The sequence below is a fragment of the Procambarus clarkii genome, chromosome 11 (assembly GCF_040958095.1).
Source record: "Procambarus clarkii isolate CNS0578487 chromosome 11, FALCON_Pclarkii_2.0, whole genome shotgun sequence".
Classification (NCBI taxonomy): Eukaryota; Metazoa; Arthropoda; class Malacostraca; order Decapoda; family Cambaridae; genus Procambarus; species Procambarus clarkii.
This window is the reverse complement of record NC_091160.1, coordinates 26,647,087-26,670,177: the sequence shown is the minus strand read 5'-3', so window position 1 is coordinate 26,670,177 and position 23,091 is coordinate 26,647,087. Positions and strand designations below refer to the sequence as shown.

At 44.5% G+C, this 23,091-nt stretch overlaps 1 protein-coding gene across 1 annotated transcript; it reads left to right on the top strand.

Annotated features, from left to right (window-relative positions):
• The first annotated feature begins 17,668 nt into the window (after positions 1–17,668).
• On the top strand, positions 17,669–19,810 carry LOC138363606 (serine-rich adhesin for platelets-like). Its single transcript, XM_069322972.1, has one exon. The coding sequence runs from the start codon at positions 17,669–17,671 to the stop codon at positions 19,808–19,810; it is 2,142 nt and encodes a 713-aa protein (XP_069179073.1).
• The last annotated feature ends 3,281 nt before the right edge of the window (positions 19,811–23,091 follow it).

Sequence of the window (23,091 nt, the reverse complement as noted above, 5' to 3'; positions counted from 1 at the left end):
TGTTGAGAGTGTGTAGGGTTACAGGTTGCCCTTGGGTGGTTCCCAGATAATCTGGTTTTCATCATCAAGGTGATAAGACCCATAACACTGTTGTTGAATTGTTTGATGTCACCAGGAGGAAGTCACTTACTAAGTAAAGTTCATAGTAAGTATTGTCCAGGTTTCAGAGTGGTTCTGTTACTTTCTTGGGAGGCCAGGATAGTTATAGAGGTTTGTTTTGCCATAAAATTCACAGTCAGAAGGTAATGAGCTTATTCTTGGAGTTGTGATTTGGATACTGTGTTTAGGAGCAATCATGTTTTCTCTCACTGATCGTTCTGACATAGTTATGAAGCGACTAATTTATTTGTTCACACCTGATGGTCATCTGAGTCAGCTAAGAAAATTATTCCTTGCACTGGTCCTTGTGGTTCGTGTCTTTTGTGACAGAAGTAAAAGGTCTCCTGAGGAGTTTTGTTGTGTTGTTGGTGGTTCTATGAGTAAAGAGGTTTCAGATGTGTTGGTGTGGTTTAACCCTTTTTTCTAATTTTAGTTCCTATTGGTCGAGGCTGTATGTTCCAAAGAAGATCCAATGTGAATGGAGTCAGCTATTCCTGATGGGGGTTCACCAGTTCTGGGTAATGTCTGTCCATATCACTCTCATTAACCAAGAGAAGTCCCTAAACCATCCTGCATCCAGTCAATTTCACATGTGTGGTTCAACTCTAGGAAAAAAGGAGAAAATAACCTTTGGGAAATGTGAAAATAGAACTCTATGAATGTATACGATTGTGAGAACTAAACTAGTTGTCTAGATTATGTAGTTCCTGGGGGAGTGTTGAATAAATACTTTACCTTGCTATATAGGTGTGTTGTGAAATGCTTATCATACAAAAGAGGGATATTTTGGCGTCCATGGACTCATAAGAGTGTGACAGTGCAACCAGATGACAAGATAACTCTTGGTGTGGGTGCATTGCTTGAAAGTACTATTCATGTGCATCATGATAAATATGTTGATAGGAGAGTGAAGTACTATCTCATGTATATAGGTGAACAAAATGAGATAGTGCTTTGGAGGGATTAGACTTGTTGATAGGTGTACAGGTATGAAACTCCTGAAGTGTAAGGACGGTGATGTAGGAAGTGGTCAGTAACATAAAAACTCGGTAATTCCCACAGTGATTAATGATTTTCATGTGAGACATAATACATTAACTTTTGCACTCTGGCTAAATAAAGCAAACTTGTGTTTCAATATTGGCACTGAGATATTGGCACACACCAAATGTGTTTGTTACTTTACAATTCACTTATATGTTTTCTTTTTGTATAATTTTAGACTTTCTGGTAGTTCAAGTACTTACCTTTGACCTTCCTTGTCCCCAAAATACAATTAATCCTCAATTAATACAAATTTTCTCTTGGAGGTGGGCGTATGTTACGTATCAGTATCAGAGATATCAGAGAAATACTGATACTCACAGAATGAATAGGTTTGAATTTTCATATAAGGGAAATGATTGCATATTGAGTTTATATATATATATTTTGGTGGCTGATATATATAGATGATGTATTGGGATGTTTGGCATTATGATATGTTGTATTATACTGTATAGGTATGAGAGAGAGAGAACAGGATTTTTCATACTGTGTGAACGGGTTATGGACATGTGAGTTTGAGGCGAGAGCAGAGTTGTGGGTGTTCCCAGCTTGTTGCATCCTTATTAAAAATTGTTTGTTCATTTAAGTCTTTTCAGAATGTTTTGAATTTAGTTATCAGTATTAGAATGTATATATTATTATGCTAGTATGATTGTATATGTCTGAGAGTAGTTACTTTCGTCTCTAGTGTGTTAGTAATAAGAATTATATCAGGCATTGGAAACTAGTAGGAGGAGGGTCTTGCTGTGTAGCCACGACACCTGGTGCCTCAGTAGCGAGCAGTGTAGCCTGGTGTAAACATTAAATTAGTTAAGTAATTTTACATTTCTGTTGTAGGCCTTAGTGTGTTGTTAGTCAGTCTGGCATTATAATAATTAGGAAGCTAATAATCGTGCGCTCTCTAATTCTGTATATAAGCATATGATATGATTTTCTTGTGTTTATCCTTGTAAGAAAACTGATGTTACCGTTAACATAGTATTGCTTTCACTCCCCATTTTCCCTAGATAGGCTTACAGTATAATAGTTTTTGGGGGAAATAATAACGGTGAAGGTAGCATTATCCCAGCGAGATTAGAAGATATAACAGGGAGGCACACACTCTCTCACCCGAAGAACTGTGGTACCCGATATTTCAAGCGAGAGGACGATTTTATTGTCAAAATTTTATTGTCAGCCCCTTCGTTGCTGATCTCGATCTCGACGGACTGACGACTCATAAGGTGGCGATTGCGGGGCGTGGGGGCTTATTCGTCAATTAAATTATTACCTACTCGTTTCTCAGCAGCTCAATGAGCCTCTTATAACTTCCCAGCCTCGAGGGGTGGCGACCAGGCCCACGAGAGTCGGACTGTGTTGGAAGGTCCGGGCTGTAGCCCCGCTTCAATGGACCCAGACAAAGCTATTCCTTTGACCCTCCCAATCAACCCCCCCCCTCCACCCCACTCTTCTCCCCTCCCTACCAACCCGTTCTCGCAAATTCGTAAAGTCAATATTGACTTATTAACTACGTGCATAGGTGATATACTAAACATAATAGATACCCCTAAAAAGATTCATAGAAAACACCGACCTTACCTAACTTTGTTAGTATCTTAAGATAAGCATCTTATTGCTTCGTAATTACAATTATTACTTAACCTATATCTATTATAGGTTAGGTAATAATTGTAATTACGAAGCAATAAGATGCTTATCTTAAGATACTAACAAGGTTAGATAAGGTCGGTGTTTTCTATGAATCTTTTTAAGGGTATCTATTATGTTAAGTATGTCACCTATGCACATATTTAGTAAGTTAATATTGACTTATTAAATTTGCGAGAACGGGTTGCCTACAACCACAATTGCACTCACACGATTCCTTCAGGTGCTAATACGTTCCACATCTTGTTTGGTCCCGCTACATGGACTAAATACTTTTATCTCAACCATCTCGATTCTACACGTCCTGACAATTTCTTCCTCCATAAACACCTCGTTGATTTGGTGGATACCTCTGCTACTTTTAACCCCACCCGTTTTGCTACACATGTCGCAAAACGTGTCGTTGCTGCTCCTTCTCAGGAAGCCGTTTCCAGCTTAGCCACATTGTCCAGCATTGGGGAGATCCCTTTAGGGTCTCCAAAAATGTCCAGTTAAATGCCAGTAATTGGCACTGTTATTCTCCTGCACCATGTTACGACTGGTGTTAGGGACCTGAAAGAGTGCCACAGGGATTTTAATCATATCCTTTCGCTAGCATATCTTATATTCGTGTGTTGCGTTCCACCTCTCCTCGCCCTTCCTTTCTTTCTCAGACTCGCAGCCGTTTCCAAGCTATGGACCCGGACATGCCCACTGCCTCCTCACCAGCTTCTTTACACTCTGAACCAAGTGGTCCTTCTCCTGGTTCTCCATCTGGTGTTTCTCTCCTTCCTTTCCAGTCTGCCTTGTCTCCCGTGTTATCTTTCACGTCTCCCCCCGATCCTTCTTCCCAGCCTTTCCCCCTGTCTCTTGACCCTCTATGCCGCCTGTCTATCCAGGCTGTTGTCTATCATCTTGCAAGCAATCTTCATGCTGATCGCTCCCGTTCTTCTTCTCCTTTGGAGACTATGAAGACTGTCGCCCAGTATGTTGCTGCTGGCACACGCCTGTTTTTTTTTAAGTCAGAAACGTAAGTCTGGCTCCTCTCTTTCTTCCTCCCCGGCAGATCAGAAGGCATCGCTTTCCTCCCCACCCTCTGACATCGACTCTGTCACTGCATCCCCCTACCATTTCGGTGGTGGAGGCTCCTGTAACGGTTATGGAGATTCCTTTAGCCCTCGATTCTCTCTCGGGTGCTGCAATTGCTGAGGTGCGCTTCCCTGTTTCTGCCCCCCCCTCCGCCTGATTCCCTTGACCGCCCCCTCTCCATTACCTCCTCCAGCTCCGGACCTGTCCATCCCCCTCTGGTCCGTCCTCCCATTCCCTTAACTCCATCGTCATTGCTAAATTTACCCATGCTCCCTAACCCTAATTTCACTGATCCTCATCATGTTCTTATTTAGTATACTGTATTCTTCATTGCCTTTGTCTCTTCAATGTTCTCTGTTGCTGTTCTCTCTCCTTTTGACAATGTCTATTCTTCAATGGAATATTCGTGGATTTTATGCCAATTTCCATGAACTCCAACCTCTGATAACACAGTTGTCACTGCTTTGTGTATGTCTCCAGGAGCCAATGCTTGGCGTACATCCTGGTCACTTTTGCGGTTATTACTTTCTCCTCCTCCCCCTCCAGCTTTTGCTAGGGCCCATAACTCTATTGCTCTCTTGATTCGTACTGATATTCCCTTCGTCCCCCTACTTTTTCCGTTGCTGATCCAATGTTCTGCACCCCATATCCTTGTGAGTGAATGGTATTCAATCTGTTCCATTTATCTCCCCCAAAATGTCCCACTTTCTCTTCCTAATCTTAAGCACCTGTTGGATTTCTTACTCGCCTGTCCTCCTGTTGGGTGATTTCAACTGTTGGCATAGCCTCTGGGAGGTGGTACTCTGACAAACACCCGAGGCCGCCTTCTTGAACCATTTGTCTTCTCTTCTTTTCTGTCTCTTTTTGAATTCTAGTGAACTCACTCATGTGGACTACCGCATTCGCACCCTCTCCTGTCTTGATCTTTCTATCTGCTCGTCTTCTCATTACTTAGATTTCACGTGGCGGGTTCTTGATGACCTCCATAACAATGACCATTTCCCCACCCTTGTCACTTTTTTCACTTTTCACCCACCTCTCCTTCCCTAGGGGGCAGTTTGCTAAGGCTGACCGGAACCTATTCACCCTCCATGCTACTCTTTCCGACCACTTTGTCCTGTCTTCCTCAAGCCCTCCTCCTTTTCATGACACCGTATTCGACACTGCCCTCCGCTCTATTGTTCGCTCTACCTCCTGGGGCATGCGGAAGTGCGTTCCCTGGTGGATTGTAGATTGTTCTCAGGATGTCCCCTGTAAGCCTGCAGCCTGGAAAAAACACTGATGCTAGCAGACGACTGATTCTTTTATTTTGTTTTAGTAGGCGAGTGCATTGACTCGTAGGACCATATGTACATCTTACGAGGCCCGGTGACTGAGGAGTATTTTACCAAATATGAAATATTGTGAAATTTTTTAAACAAATCTCCCGTTGTTTGGCATCAGTATCGTGAAAATTTCATCCCAGTATGTTAAGAAATAGATCTTTTACGATTTGTTTAAAAAAAATGCGTGCGCGACGGACAGCAACCAGTATTGTTAATGATAACACCTATTTATTCCAATCAGTGTTACCAATATGCCAGCACCTGTCCAACGCACAAAGAGGAAAAGCAGTAGTAAGGAGGATCCACAAAGTGGATATGCAGCTGGTGACATCTGGAGGGCCAGATTTCACACATGAAAATGAGTTAGTATGTTATTATGCTGTATTTTAATATATATCATATAAATACATTGACCAATGGCAATTATGTCCCTTTGTAGGAAAAGCTGACAATCAGTTTTTTTATGTGTTTTTCTTTTTTCTCTCTTATTTGTTTCTATGTGGATTGTTTTGTGACTTCAACATCTTGGAGAATGCATATTCGGCACTAAGTTGTGAAGTTGGAATGAAATTAGTCAACATGTTAATCAGCCACAGGTGGCAGAAGTTGTGTCTTTTATTTTTTTTTTTTGGGGGGGGGGCCGATTTATTTACAGATTTCAAACTCTATTCTGTTTGTCTCTTTAGGTTGTATTGATGAATGAGAAACAGATGTGGGCCTTATCACTTATATATGGGCAATAAAGTTACTGCAATATATATATATATGTTTGTTATCCCCCTATTTTGCTTTTTGGAGGGGTTATTTCTTCTTGACTTAATTTCAACACATATTGACCTACAAATTTCACATATCTGAGTACAAATGCCAAGCAATACTTATTAAAACATACAAAAAAATCACTAATTAGAACTACCATATTCATTATCGATAAATTCAACTTCTATTATTTCTAAAACAGGAATTTCAACTTTGATAGAGCTTCAAAAATTTAGTTTCTGACCGATTCTCACCATTTTTATCTATTATATACAACGTTTTTAGTTCTAAGGTGTCCTCAGTTTCGTTTAGTTAAAGAGCCATAACGTTTTGAGTTATAATTTTTTTGCGTCTAAATTTTACACATATATGGATGGCTACATTGAAAAAATATTTTACAGTAAACTATACTCTCAAACAATATTTTTTCTTTATGGAACATGAACGTTATATGCCATTCTGAGAAAATAATGAAAAAAATAACAATTGGTGTCATTTTAATATTTTTAAACCTAATTTGAAAATGTGATTTTTTTTCTATTTTATTGTTATTTTTTCTGTTCATGGTATGATGTCGATGCATTAAAATAAGTTGGAGCATTTACCAAGAAGATATTATTCACCAAAAAATTTAGTGTGTTTGATGAAGTTTCGGTACACAAGCACCGGGCCCCTTAAACGTAAGAGTTGGAAATCTTATGTCTCTACCATTAAGTCTGATACTCCTCTGTCACAGATCTGGGGGAAAATCCGTAAGATAGCTGTTAAGTTTGTTCCAGATGTCTCACCAGAACTTCACCTCTGTGGTCTTCCTGTTCGGATCCAGTGATGATCGCGATCGCACTGGGTTCACACTTTTTGAGTGTTAGCTCCCGGTATCATCTTCCACAATCCTTTCATCTTCGTAGGCCCATTTTTGAATCTCTTCCCTTAGATTTCTGCACTCATCTCAAACTTCCCTATAACCATCCCTTCTCTCCATCCGAACTTCAGTCTGCTCTTGACCTCTGCGGTTCTACGGCAGCGGGCTCCGATGACATTCATTATGAGATGCTTCGCCATCTCCCTCCATGCGCATCTCAGTATTTACTGGATCTGTATATCCGTATCTGGGAGTCGTCGTCAGTCCCTGAGGACTGGCTCGATGTGGTTGTTCTCCCTATTCGGAAACCGGGGTCTCTGGGGACATCCCCTAAAGACTTTTACCCCATGGTTCTCACGAGTTGCGTCTGCAAACTCTTTGAACGTATGGTCAATATCAATCTGATGTGGTTCTCGGAACACTATCACCACCTCTTCCCTTCTCAACTTGGCTTTCGCGAGAGCCGCAGCATGACTGATATTTTGGTAGACTTGGAGGTCTATATTTGTACTGCTTTTGTTGCAACGACCTCCATCGTTGCTGTCCTTTTTGACCTGGAAAAGGCATATGACACCAGCTAGAGATATCATATTCTGTCCCAACTTTGTTCTTTTGGCCTTCATGGTAATCGCCCTCTCTTTCTCCAAAACTTCCTCTCTAGTCGTTCCTTTAGAGTGAGGCTTGGTACCGCTCTATGCTTCTTTTTTTTTGCAATACGAAGGTGTACCTCAAGGTAGTGTTCTGAGCACTACTCTTGTCCTGGTTGCCCTCAGTGGTCTTCTTTCTTCCCTTCCTTCTGGCATCTTCTTCGCTCTCAATGTAGACAATCTTACCCTCTGCTTTTGAGGTAATGATTCGCCTTTCCTTCAATTGCGGCTTCAACTTGCGATTGATGCTGTGTCATCTTGAGCCACCAACCATGGCTTCAAGTTCCCTACAACTAAATCTTGTTCTATGACTTTTTACTCGGAAGCAGGTCGTTCTTCAACCTCAAGATGAATGTCGCTTTATGGTCATCCCCCCTTTTGTACAAGGATTCTGCTAAGCTTTTGGCGCTAATCTTTGACACTCGTTTGTCTTGGTCGCCCCATATCTCCTACCCCCGAGTTGAATGCTCTAAAGCCTTTAACTTACTTAAGGTCATGTCCCATACTTCTTGGGGAGTTGATAGGTGCACGCTCCTCTCTTTACATTCCTTACTCGTTCTGTCAAAACTCGATTATGGCTGCCCTGCTTACTCGTCTGCTTCTCCTACTCTTTGCCGTCCTGACGCTCTGTACCATACTGGGTGCTTCAGAGGCCTCTGGTGCCTTTCATTCAACTCCTATCCTAAGCCTGTATGTTGAAACTGGCGTCCGGTCTCTACAGGATCGCAGTGATCGCTACTGTCTTTAAAACAGGGTGTAGTGAGGGACCTTACAACTCTCACTCTCGCTTTTGTCGTGCCTTGACCTTTACTCCTTCTGGGGTTCCTGTTCCTCTTCACCACCTACCTCTTTCTGTACGGTTGTCTCGTGACCACACCACACACTAGAATGTGAAGGGACGACGACGTTTCGGTCCGTCCTGGACCATTCTCAAGTCGATTGTGAGCCACAATCGACTTGAGAATGGTCCAGGACGGACCGAAACGTCGTCGTCCCTTCACATTCTAGTGTGTGGTCTGGTCATCATACTTTAGCCACGTTATTGTGGCTAAAGTATTAGCAACGCGGAAATAAACCGTGCTATAAGAAGACACTTGGACCGTTGGTATAATCCAGAACCTAGAACAGAAACCACAACACCTCCAATAAAATTATATTACAAGTCAACCATGCACAGTGAACATATAAAAGAGGAAAGAATAATGAAAGAAATAATCCATAAAGGAGTAAAAAGCAATACTCCTAACCAAAACATAAACCTGATAATATTCTACAAAACCAAGAGGACTTCCAAACTCCTTATCAAAAACAGCCCGAAGCCGACGGAGAACCCTCTACTGCAGTCAAGCGTTGTATACATGTACACTTGCCCCCACGAAGGATGTAACCTTCAATCTAAGTACATAGGTATGACGTCGACCAAGCTGACGAGGTGTTTGACATGCCATCTTCAATCCGGTGCCCCTAGGAATCACATGAGACAAGCCAGTGACATCACTCTAACAAGAGAAATGTTGAACAAGAATACCTGCATAATAGACAAAACCCAAGATGCAAGAAGATTACAAATTCTTGAGGCAATTCACATAAGAATAGAACAACCTACCATGAACACCCAAATCACGGAACTATTTACTCTACCCACCATGAGAGTAAGGACAAGACCAGAACATAACGATGCCAACACAGAAGACAATGTCCAACATAACAGGCCAATTACACTGGATGAATCTTTGTGTTTAGATAGGAGCTGCCTCGTATGGGCCAATAAGCCTTCTGCAGTTACCTCTATGTTTCACCTCACATTTATCCCTTATGTATCCCCCCATGTTTTCACCTTTATTGTATTATCACCTGACCCAGTGCGGGTATAAAATCAACCAGCATTGTAAGATCTGTTCACTTGAGAATGAACCATGGAGGTTCGAAACGTTGTGCAAATTGTATAAATAAGTGTAATACACTCTATAGTATATCACTTCTTTTCTTTACCTTAAAAGAACGAAAATGAGTTTTAGAGAACTCCTATTTCAACTAAGCCCTGATGCTAAGAAAATAGTTAGAGAGATAGAAGCCCTAAACCAGAAAATAATAAATACAGAATATGCGGTCATATTCAATGAAACATGTTTGAAAGGAAACCTGCTGCCAGTATACACCAATATATATATATATATATATATATATATATATATATATTATATATATATATAAATATATATATATATATATATATATATATATATATATATATATATATATATATATATATATATATATATATATATATATAAAGAGTCATATCAGCTCGGCTTAAAGAGTCATATCAGCTCTCCCTACTGATTCTCTGAGGTTCAGGGAGTCTAATGATATATGTGGCGACCAGACCGGCTGCCAGTTAAGGGAAGGAAGTTATATTATAAGTTGTAAATAAAGGAAAATTGGCGCCCTGTTATAAAATGAAACAGTATCCCCTACGGCAGATATGACCTTTTGGAAGGGACACAAGCCGATCGCGGATTGGCCGACGTAGGTCGCGGGCGACAAATCAGGGCCCGCCATGACGTCACCGAGTGCCCCGGGCGGCGCCAACGTCAGAGTTGTTCTGACCTTGGAAGCGACAGGACGCGCCTCGGTCTGCTCTCAAGGATTGGAGGCTCTGCAAGCCTTGTTCAGTGGATTGAGCTGGCCATCGCAGCCCATCATAGTTATTGGAGACCCTGCGCTTCTGGGAAGCAAAAGAGGAACCAAGTTCAGTGAGCAGAGAAGTGCCAAACTTGGAAAATAGTCGGCGACGACGCTGGGCGGCGCCACTGGCTGGACGTTGAGGTCTGGAAGATGGGCGGGCAGGCCTAGCTGTGACTGGGGTCACATCCACTGAGAATCTTGGAAGGACGACACCGTGCCTAGGACAAGGAGCAACGCCTTGTGGGAGAGGCGAGTGTGGGGAAAAATAGTGATCAGCTCAGCGCCCATCGATGAACCAGGATTGGGGCAGCTGAATCTCAGGGATTGGAACGGCGATAACGCGAAGGCTCCACGACACCTGAGGACCTGTGGAACGTCCTGGATCGTCAAGGATCGACCCAAGGAAGCGTGGGAACCTCACACCATCGAGGAACAGGCGTCGTGAGCCAGGAATGTAAGGTAGATCATTTTTCCCTCCCATTACCCCTTGTATGAGTAGGCTAGTTAGGCCACAATATTTGCTTGTGTAAGCAGCAAGACTTTATTACTTTAATAGTAGAATAGGCTGCAAGGCAGCTTGTGTCCAGGACTGTCAGAGAGGACAGTGTGTATGGATGGCAGGACAGTGAAGAAGAGGTGCCGACGTGGTGAAGAGGCCCTCCTGTGAGAGTGTGAGACTCCTGTCTTCCTGCCCAGTTGAAGGAGTGTTGGAGGTCGTGGAAGAAGAGGCTGATGATCTCCAGACTCATTATCTATATTCCATATTCATGTATTACTTGTGATTGTGTGTGTGTGTTCATGTAATTTGCATCAGTAAATCCACACATTTTATTACTGTGTTTGAGTGTGCCTCCATTTATGATATTTCTCTATGAGCATACATTTCTGGCTACAAACAATATATAATACACCCACTGAACTGCATTGCTGGGGTGTAGATATAATAACCCAGCTGGCGACCTTGCTAAGAGGAAGATAGAGAAGACAGGCGGGAAAGGAGTTCTTGCAAACTTTTTTTTGTCTGGCAGGCAAGACTCAGGGAGGTTATGGTTATAGGTAAGCCTGAGTCTTCCTTCACTCCCCCACGGGTCTAGGCCGGAACTGTTAACAGCAGTTTCCCCGTGTTTGACTGAAGGGCTTCCAGGGTGAATCAGTGGCACACCCCTTTGTGGTGGAAGCAAAGACCTGCGGAGGTGGGCATTGTTGGTCCTCTCTTGTGTGACCAAGGAGACTCCGGTGAATCCAGGGAGTCGGAGGGGCTGAGTATTTGGGCCTTTGAGCCCCTAGCAGCCGAGTGTTAGCAGAGCCCCGGACCGCCCACCCCCACGTGACAAGAGAACTCGTAGCCACGGAGAGAGGATTTCTTGTAGGTGTTCAGGGAACACCCATCACACCCGGTCCTATGCGAGGTGGAGATATAATGAGACAAGTGACTGGCAAGGTGGAAAGAGTCATATCGGAAGAGCAGCACTCAAGAGGGCAACCTATACTCTTGCTCCCTCCGTTCCTGAAGTGTCACTCCTCCAGTTGGCGATGTGGCTCGTTCCACCTTGCCAGTCACTTGTCTCATTATATCTCCACCTCGCATAGGACCGGGTGTGATGGGTGTTCCCTGAACACCTACAAGAAATCCTCTCTCCGTGGCTACGAGTGTACTCCCACGGCTCGTTACCACTGTAAGATTCAGTGCATGCAGCGCGTCCACCGCGTCGTGCACTCCGAGATAGTCTTGCACTTCCACTGCGTCTTACAGGTACTCCATGTTTCCTCTCATAATCTCCTCTCCGCCAATCTTCTCTCTTCTCGGTTCCTCTTCTCCCATAGGTGCGTTGTCTCCTCACAGTGGCACTTGTAACCTGTACTCCATCCAGCAGCTTCCTCTCTTCCACACTAGGCTTTTGCGATGGCCCAATGCCCCTCTGGTTAGGCTGGCGCCTACCCTGGGTGTACCTATTCCCTGCTTTCTTCGTATTGCCTTTCCTATACCACTCGCTCCTTCGTTCCCGACGAACATCTTCACTCCTCCATGAGATTCTCTTCCCTGCAGACGTCTTCTTCGGTTCGTGGTTGTGCTCATCCACCTCCCTGTGGCTCACCTCACCACGGTGGTTCATCTTGCACCTACCACTATTCATCTGGCCGGCATAGGGTGTCTTGCGTCGTGGCTCCTCCACTCTGCCCCTCACTGCCGTTCGCTCATCCACTGAGCTTACTTTATTCACGTTTCTGTATGATGGGAGTGCGGTCTGCAGCCTCTTCACCGCCCCAGGCGTTTGTACAGCTGCTCCTCGCCACTCCTCCACACGCATCATCAGGCTTAGTCGGAGGGCTTCGTCGGGGTTTTCCACTACCTCCGACGACCTCTCTGCACTCTCGCCCTCGTTGTCGTCGTCTCTGGCGACGTTTCCCCTGGCGAAGTCGGCTTCCTCTCTATCATCTGGAACGACCGATACCTCACCCGGCAGGGTTGTACCGCTGCTTGCAACATAAGCACTCCTGGCCCAATCGGGTTGTATCTTGCCTCCTCCGAGGTCATTACCCAGCACCATCTGTACATGCTCTAGGGGTAACTTAGGGGCTACAGCTACTATAGCTTTCTCGACTCCGCAGTCGGCAATCAGCTGTACTTCGTGAAGTGGCAACCTGTATTCCTCCCCCACACTGCGTATCCTCCCCACTCCTACAGGTGAATCATTAAATTCCTTGGGGAGAATACTCCTGGTCACCATACTTATGTCAGCACCCGTATCTCGAAGAACGGCCACCTCCACTGGGTCTGACTTTCCAAACTTCACGTTGGCCTCGAAAACGAAGGGATGTTCACCCAACTTCATTTCCCAACCATTCACGTTGGGTCCACTATAATATGGGGTGTGAACAAACACTCTCTCCTCTTCCAATATTAATCCTACATTCCTTTGGTGCTCCTCACACTCGCGGGCATAATGTCCTCTCACGCCACAGTTGTAGCATCGGCTGCCTCCCCTGGGCGGCCACTCGCTAGTCACTCTGGCGGTACCACTTGCAGACGTTCCCTGGGTCCTCCTTGGACTCCCTGTCGTCGTATCCAGGACTGCAGCACTTGCTCCCGAGTTAGGTCCACTGCTCACAGCTTGGGGCTTCCTCCCCGCGTCTCTTGAGCTCTTGAACCGCGTTACTTCATCGGGCACACTACTCATGGGAGAGTCCCCACTCGTCCTCGCTCCTCCTGAACTCCTAAGGTTCCCTCCCGACCTGGGGTAAGGCGAGTGTCTGGGCGGCCCCTCCCTCCTGATATGTAGTGCCTCCTCCAGCATGTCGGCTCGGTCCGCTGCAGCCTTCAGGTCCTTAATACCTGCTTCTCTCACCCTTACTCGCAACTCAGGATGGAGCACCGACATGAACTTCTCCATCACTATCAGTCGTTTGATATCATCCACCGACTCCGCTTCCTCCGCCTTCAACCATCGTAGGAATTTCCGTTCCATATCCCTGGCGGTCTCGGCGTAAGTCTTTCCCGACGCTCTTGTACACTCTCTGAACCGCTTCCGGTACATCTCCGGAGTCAGCCGGAATGAGTGGAGAACCGCATTCTTAATCGCGTCATAACTAGTACACTCCTCTAGGTCCAGCATGTTATAGGCTTCCCGGGCCTCACCAGTCAACCTGCCCTGGACCAGAGCAGCCCAATCATCTTCCGGCCACTCCTTCAGAGTTGCTATCCGTTCAAAGTGTTCGAAGAACGCCTCAGCTTCTTGTGGTTCGAACGTAGGTAAGTCACGTTCCCTTACCTTGAGGTCATCCCGCCGTGCAGGTAGTGAGGGCAGACCACGTTCAACGCGACGCAATTCGACTTCTTTCTTTGCCCTTATCTCCTCCAGTCGCAGTTGTCTCTCTCCTTCTTCCCGCTGCAGCCGAGCTTCTCGCTCCTCTCGCTGCAGCTCAGCCGCACGTTCCTCTCGCTGCAGCTCAGCCGCACGTTCCTCTCGCTGCAGCTCAGCCGCACGTTCCTCTCGCTGCATTTGCGCTTCTCTCTCCTCTCGTCGCAGCTGGGCTTCCAGTTGCATCTTCATTATTTCCAGTTGCAGGCTCCTCTTACTACAGCTGGACCTTCCACTGCTCCCATGTTCACTGTGAATTCTCTCCACACTGGTAGGCGCTTGGGGAGGCTCTAGTCGGGACGGTTCACCTTGCGACGGCTCTCCTCGGGACGGCTCCTCTTGAGATGGCTCCTCTCCCGTCGCTTCCTCTCGAGCTGTGAGCTGTGCCATGATCTCTATCCTTTGCTCCGCTACCTTAGTCGTCCTCAACCTGATCCCAAAGTGGTTTGCCACTTGTTGGAGCTGGGCCTTGGTACACTCTTCCAAAATTCTCTCGTCCCTTGTGTCAATAAATTTCTTTACTTTGTCCTCCTCCATCTCTATATCATTGAGCATACACGACAGCACAGACAAGTTAGTAGGCACTAATTTCACCGTTTCAGTCCATTAGCCGGTTGAGTAACAGTACTACTGAATTCACTGGCCACACTGTATTAGTACCCTGGCAACACTTGTCTAGAAATTTGGTCCACACTGTAGCTTGATCCACGCTTCCTGGCGAGGTTCCCAGTTCTTGGCTACTGGGGTTCGAATCCTGGCAAGGTCGCCAGTTCTCTTGTCACGTGGGGGTGGGCGGTCCGGGGCTCTGCTAACACTCGGCTGCTAGGGGCTCAAAGGCCCAAATACTCAGCCCCTCCGACTCCCTGGATTCACCGGAGTCTCCTTGGTCACACAAGAGAGGACCAACAATGCCCACCTCCGCAGGTCTTTGCTTCCACCACAAAGGGGTGTGCCACTGATTCACCCTGGAAGCCCTTCAGTCAAACACGGGGAAACTGCTGTTAACAGTTCCGGCCTAGACCCGTGGGGGAGTGAAGGAAGACTCAGGCTTACCTATAACCATAACCTCCCTGAGTCTTGCCTGCCAGACAAAAAAAAGTTTGCAGGAACTCCTTTCCCGCCTGTCTTCTCTATCTTCCTCTTAGCAAGGTCGCCAGCTGGGTTATTATATCTGCACCCCAGCAATGCAGTTCAGTGGGTGTATTATATATTGTTTGTAGCCAGAAATGTATGCTCATAGAGAAATATCATAAATGGAGGCACACTCAAACACAGTAATAAAATGTGTGGATTTACTGATGCAAATTACATGAACACACACACACAATCACAAGTAATACATGAATATGGAATATAGATAATGGGTCTGGAGATCGTCAGCCTCTTCTTCCACGACCTCCAACACTCCTTCAACTGGGCAGGAAGACAGGAGTCTCACACTCTCACAGGAGGGCCTCTTCACCACGTCGGCACCTCTTCTTCACTGTCCTGCCATCCATACACACTGTCCTCCCTGACAGTCCTGGACACAAGCTGCCTTGCAGCCTATTCTACTATTAAAGTAATAAAGTCTTGCTGCCACATACACAAGCAAATATTGTGGCCTAACTAGCCTACTCATACAAGGGGTAATGGGAGGGAAAAATGATCTACCTTACATTCCTGGCTCACGACGCCTGTCCCTCGATGGTGTGAGGTTCCCACGCTTCCTTGGGTCGATCCTTGACGATCCAGGACGTTCCACAGGTCCTCAGGTGTCGTGGAGCCTTCGCGTCATCGCCGTTCCAATCCCTGAGATTCAGCTGCCCCAATCCTGGTTCATCGATGGGCGCTGAGCTGATCACTATTTTTCCCCACACTCGCCTCTCCCACAAGGCGTTGCTCCTTGTCCTAGGCACGGTGTCGTCCTTCCAAGATTCTCAGTGGATGTGACCCCAGTCACAGCTAGGCCTGCCCGCCCATCTTCCAGACCTCAACGTCCAGCCAGCGGCGCCGCCCAGCGTCGTCGCCGACTATTTTCCAAGTTTGGCACTTCTCTGCTCACTGAACTTGGTTCCTCTTTTGCTTCCCAGAAGCGCAGGGTCTCCAATAACTATGATGGGCTGCGATGGCCAGCTCAATCCACTGAACAAGGCTTGCAGAGCCTCCAATCCTTGAGAGCAGACCGAGGCGCGTCCTGTCGCTTCCAAGGTCAGAACAACTCTGACGTTGGCGCCGCCCGAGGCACTCGGTGACGTCATGGCGGGCCCTGATTTGTCGCCCGCGACCTACGTCGGCCAATCCGCGATCGTCTTGTGTCCCTTCCAAAAGGTCATATCTGCCGTAGGGGATACTGTTTCATTTTATAACAGGGCGCCAATTTTCCTTTATTTACAACTTATAATATAACTTCCTTCCCTTAACTGGCAGCCGGTCTGGTTGCCACATATATCATTAGACTCCCTGAACCTCAGAGAATCAGTAGGGAGAGCTGATATGACTCTTTAAGCCGGCAAACGAAAGAAATAGGAGAGGGCACCGTAACAATATATATATATATATATATATATATATATATATATATATATATATATATATATATATATATATATATATATATATATATATATATATATATATATATATATATATATATATATATATATATATATATATATATATATATATATATATATATATATATATATATATATATATATATATATATATATATATATATATATATATATATATATATATATATATATATATATATATATATATATATATATATATATATATATATATATATATATATATATATATATATATATATATATATATATATATATATATATATATATATATATATATATATATATATATATATATATATATATATATATATATAAGGCACAACTCTCCTAAACACGAGAGTGAAGTATACAACTTTAGAACAACAACTTGTTCTAAAGTTGTATACTTCACTCTCGTGTTTAGGAGAGTTGTGCCTTAAGCATAGACACTGTGTCTTCCCATATTAACAGGGACTTGATGAAATTAACGTCTAAATGACCCCTCACTTGCTCTAGTGCTCTTGGGAGGTGTTGATCTTTGGTGTATTTAAATACTCCGAAATTACCATCTCTTTTAAGGGTCTGAGCAGGTGGTGGAGAGGGTTAAGGCGTACCTGTTATGCCAGTTGCTGGAAGGCTTCTGTGCTGGCTAGTGTTCGAGTCTCCTGGTGGGAAAGTGTTCTAAAGTTATATATATATATATATATATATATATATATATATATACATATATATATATATATATATATATATATATATATATATATATATATATATATATATATATATATATATATATATATCGAACATTCTGGATCTCTCTTCATTTGAGAGGCTTCTATATCCTGAAATTAATTGGTCCTCTCTTTTACTATTAGTTCAAATGATTTTGTATCTGTAGAATATTACAGCGACCACAACTACACACGACCTGACAACACCAGTATAACAAGAGTAACACTAGACCTGTGGTCTGGTGCTCGGTCTAAGACTGGTCCACCTCACTAGGGTATTTACCACACACACAAACACCTTACTGACCAATACAACAGGTATACTTTAGTTTGTTATTGACAGAAGTAAGCTCAATGAATATACATAGAGAAATGGGATGCACTTCTTTGTGTGTCCAGTCAGATTAGATATTTTATTGGCAACTCTGTGGGTGAGCAAGTCTGAGATCTACACAAACACCGTCTCTCAGGAGGATAGCATGTCTGTTATCTACACAAACACCGTCCCTCTGGAGGATAGCAAGTCTGTGATCTACACAAACACCGTCCGTCTGGAGGATAGCAAGTCTGAGATCAACACAAACAACGTCCCTGTGCAGGATAGCAAGTCTGTGATCTACACAAACACCGTCCCTCTGGAGGATAGCAAGTCTGAGATCAACACAAACACCGTCCCTCTGGAGGATAGTAAGTCTGTGATCTACACAAACACCGTCCCTCTGGAGGATAGCAAGTCTGTGATCTACACAAACACCGTCCCTCTGGAGGATAGCAAGTCTGAGATCAACACAAACACCGTCCCTGTGGAGGATAGCAAGTCTGTGATCTACACAAACACCGTCCCTCTGGAGGATAGCAAGTCTGAGATCAACACAAACACCGTCCCTCTGGAGGATAGTAAGTCTGTGATCTACACAAACACCGTCCCTCTGGAGGATAGCAAGTCTGAGATCAACACAAACACCGTCCCTCTGGAGGATAGCAAGTCTGTGATCTACACAAACACCGTCCCTCTGGAGGATAGCAAGTCTGAGATCAACACAAACACCGTCCCTCTGGAGGATAGCAAGTCTGTGATCTACACAAACACCGTCCCTCTGGAGGATAGCAAGTCTGAGATCAACACAAACACCGTCCCTCTTGAGGATAGCAAGTCTGTGATCTACACAAACACCGTCCCTCTGGAGGATAACAAGTCTGTGATCTACGCAAACACCTTCCCTCTGGAGGATAACAAGTCTGTGATCTACACAAACACCGTCCCTCTGGAGGATAACAAGTCTGTGATCTACACAAACACCGTCCCTCTGGAGGATAGCAAGTCTGTGATCTACACAAACACCGTCCCTCTGGAGGATAGCAAGTCTGTGATCTACACAAACACCGTCCCTCTGGAGGATAACAAGTCTGTGATCTACACAAACACCTTCCCTCTGGAGGATAACAAGTCTGTGATCTACACAAACACCGTCCCTCTGGAGGATAGCAAGTCTGAGATCTACACAAACACCATCCCTCTGGAGGATAACAAGTCTGTGATCAACACAAACACCGTCCCTCTAGAGGATAACAAGTCTGTGATCTACACAAACACCTTCCCTCTGGAGGATAAAAAGTCTGTGATCTACACAAACACCGTCCCTCTGGAGGATAGCAAGTCTGAGATCTACACAAACACCATCCCTCTGGAGGATAACAAGTCTGTGATCAACACAAACACCGTCCCTCTGGAGGATAACAAGTCTGTGATCTACACAAACACCTTCCCTCTGGAGGATAACAAGTCTGTGATCTACACAAACACCGTCCCTCTGGAGGATAGCAAGTCTGAGATCTACACAAACACCATCCCTCTGGAGGATAACAAGTCTGTGATCTACACAAACACCGTCCCTCTGGAGGATAGCAAGTCTGTGATCTACACAAACACCGTCCCTCTGGAGGATAGCAAGTCTGTGATCTACACAAACACCGTCCCTCTGGAGGATAACAAGTCTGTGATCTACACAAACACCTTCCCTCTGGAGGATAACAAGTCTGTGATCTACACAAACACCATCCCTCTGGAGGATAACAAGTCTGTGATCTACACAAACACCTTCCCTCTGGAGGATAACAAGTCTGTGATCTACACAAACACCATCCCTCTGGAGGATAACAAGTCTGTGATCAACACAAACACCGTCCCTCTGGAGGATAACAAGTCTGTGATCTACACAAACACCTTCCCTCTGGAGGATAACAAGTCTGTGATCTACACAAACACCATCCCTCTGGAGGATAACAAGTCTGTGATCTACACAAACACCGTCCCTCTGGAGGATAACAAGTCTGTGATCTACACAAACACCGTCCCTCTGGAGGATAACAAGTCTGTGATCTACACAAACACCGTCCCTGTGGAGGATAACACGTCTGAGATCAACACAAACACCGTCCCTCTGGGGGTGAAGCAGAGTAAACTCTCAGCGGTGCATGATGAAAATTATTCTCATATACTCCAAGATGTTAATGTATGAAGGCGTCTTTGTTATGTTGTTATGCAAGAACAAGACTACTGGCAGCAGTAATTAGTTCACCGAGCAATTAAACAAAAGCTGTCATGAATAAATATTTTCTTGAACGTTCAAATTTGTTTTGCTCAAGACGCCCTCTGGGGGGAAATCTGCGTAGTGTTGAGCTGCTCAGAAATATAGTGAGTTATATTTCCTCAAAAATCCTGCAAAAACGTTTAGGCTAAGCATGAGTTCCAGAATTTATTCATCGCAAATATGGAGATGTTTTGAGATGAGAGACGGGGAGGGTGTAGAAGGGCGGGTAGTGACGGGGGTTCAGGTAATAAGAGGGTGGTAGTGAGGAGAGAGTGTGAGTGAGGTCATAGTATGAGAAGAGTGTGGTGGTAAAGTGATGACGGGAGATAGTTAAGGGGGGGGGAAAGTATCAGGTGGTTAGGAGAGACGAGAGGACAATAGTGGGGAGAGGTAGTGAGGGATAGGTAGAGGAAGAGGAGAGAGGTAATGGCGCTGGTGGTAAAGTGGGGGGGGGAGGGAAGTAGGGAGTAGGGTAGTTAAAGTGACTTGGGCAATTGTAGAGAGCTTTAAAGAGGATCGGAAAGGCGAGGTAGGGGGTCAGGGCGAGGGAAAAATAAGGAAGGCAATTAGACGGTAAGGCAATTAGAAGAGATAGGGTAGGTAGGTAGTGAGGAGGAAGTAATTTGTGGGAGATTCAATGTGTTAAAATTTTTGGTAAACATTCTTAATCATACCATGACGATACTGTCATTTATTCCAATACTTTTGAAAATCACTTTGAACATTTGTAGGAAACCTTGCTCCTGTAGAAAACAATTTCTAGTATTTTAACATAATGACAATGTTCCTGGTTGATCAAAAATTAAAAGACTTATGATTCCAGTTTTATATTGAGGATAATTTACACGTTCCAGACTCATGCCAAATTATATCTTCGAATTCCATCTAGTTAGTATAATACTATCTAAAAACTATGTACGTGAAAATTCGTGACTATTGACGATAGTCAAAATAGATACTATCTAAACAGAAGGGTGGGTTGGATTATCCTCGTTAAACTTTACAGAATTAATACTTATTTTATCACTAGCTGTACCTCGACCACATCACTGTCTAATGCATTCCACTCGTTAAACTCTGACACTGAACAAATTCTTTCTAATGACTGTGTAGCTCATTTGAGTACTAAGCTTCCACTTGTGTCCCCTTGCTCGTATTCCACCCAAGTTAAATAGTTTGTCTTTGTCCACCCTGTCAATTCCCCTGAGAATTGTGTAGGTAGTTATCATGACTCCCCTTACTCTCCTGTCTTCCAGGGACGTGAAGTTTACCTCCTGCAGCGTTTCCTCGTAGCTCATACCTCTCAATTTTGGGACTGGTCTGATAGTATACGTCTGAATCTTCTTTAACTTTGCCTTGTACTTAACTAAGTACGGACTCGAGGCTGGAGCTACATACTCCAGGATTGGTGTGACATAAGTGGTATACAAGGTCCAGAACGATTTCTTTCACAAGTTACTAAAGACCTATCTTTTGTTTTGGCCTATCTAGCATATGCCGCTGATGATATCCTTTTAAGGTGGGCCTCTGGGGACAGATTCAGTGTGGAATTAATACTCTAATCTTTCTCTCTATTTGACTCTTGCAGGATTACACCTCGCTGACGGTCGGCTGGTTAGTTGGAGCTGGTGTGACGAGCGGACAGCACACTGGACTTGTGATCCTGTGGTCCCGGGTTCGATCCTGGGCGCCAGCGAGAAACGATGGGCAGAGTTTCTTTCACACTATGCCCCTGGTACCTAGCAGTAAATAGGTACCTGGGAGTTAGTCATCTGTCACGGGCTGCTTCCTGGGGGTGGAGGCCTGGTCAAGGACCGGGCCGCGGAGACACTAAAAAAAAAAGCCCCGAAATCAACTCAAGATAACCTCAAGATAACGGTATCTTGTGTTCAGCCTCCTGTTTCCTTCACCTAATTTCATTACTTTACAATTTCCTGAATTAAACTTTAGTAGCCAGTTTCTAGACCATTCCTCCAGTTTGTCCTGTAGTCTCTGTTTATCTTAAATCTGTTTTGATTCTTCTCATAATATTTTCGTCATCAGCAGATATTGAGAGGAATGAGTCTATACCCTCTGGAAGGTCGTTTATATATATTAGACACAGGATGAATCCAAGTACAGAGCCCTGTGGGACACCGCTGGTAACATCTCGCCTCTCTGATGTGTCCACCCTCATAGTTACTCGCTGTTTCCTGTTGCCTAGATACTCCCTTACCAACTGGAGTACCTTACCTTTTGCTCCTGCCTGTTTCTCCAACTTTTGTAACAGCCTTTTATGGGGAACTGAGTCTAAGGCTTTCTGACAGTCCAAGAACATACAGTCTGCCTACCCTCCTCTTTCCTGCCTAATTTTTGTTGCCTGGTCATAAAATTCTATTAAGGCTGTGAGGCACGATTTACCATCCCTGAACCAATAATTGTGTGGTGTTACAAAGCTATTTCCCTCCAGATGCTCTACGAGCCTCTTCCTCGCGATCTTCTCCATCACCTTGCATGGTATACAAGTTAGGCAAACTGGTCTGTAGTTCAGTGCTTCTTGCCTGTCACCCTTTTTGTATATTGGTACTACATTAACTGTCTTCCTGCTATCCGGTAGGTCTCCTGTTTCCAGTGACCTGTTATACACCATAGAGCACATTAAGTGGCACATTTAGTGATTCTGCACCCTCTTTTAGTATCCATGGTAAGATTCTGTCAGGTTCAACAGCATTTGTCACATTCAGCTCCAATAGATTCCTTTTGACCTCATCACTGGTGAGCTTAAATTCCTCCAGGGTTGTGTGTGTGTGTGTATGTGAGTATACTCTCTTAGTTGTTCCCATCTAGTTGTGCTTGCGGGGGTTAAGTTTCGACTCTTTGGTCCCGCCTCTCAACTGTTAATCAGGTGGTGTACAGGTTCCCGAGTCTATTTTGCTCTATCATATCTACACTCGAAACTGTGAATAGAGTCTGCCTCCACCACATCACTTCCCAATACTTTTCATTTCTTAACTTCTACTCTGACATTAAAATAGTTCTTTCTAACGTCTATATGGCTCATTTGTGCACTCAATTTCCACCTGTGTCCCCTAGTGCATGTGCCCCATGTGTTAAATAAACAGTCTTTATCTACCCTATCAATTCCTTTGCTATCTTGAGATGATTTCGGGGCTTTAGTGTCCCCGCGGCCCGGTCCTCGACCAGGCCTCCACCCCCAGGAAGCAGCCCGT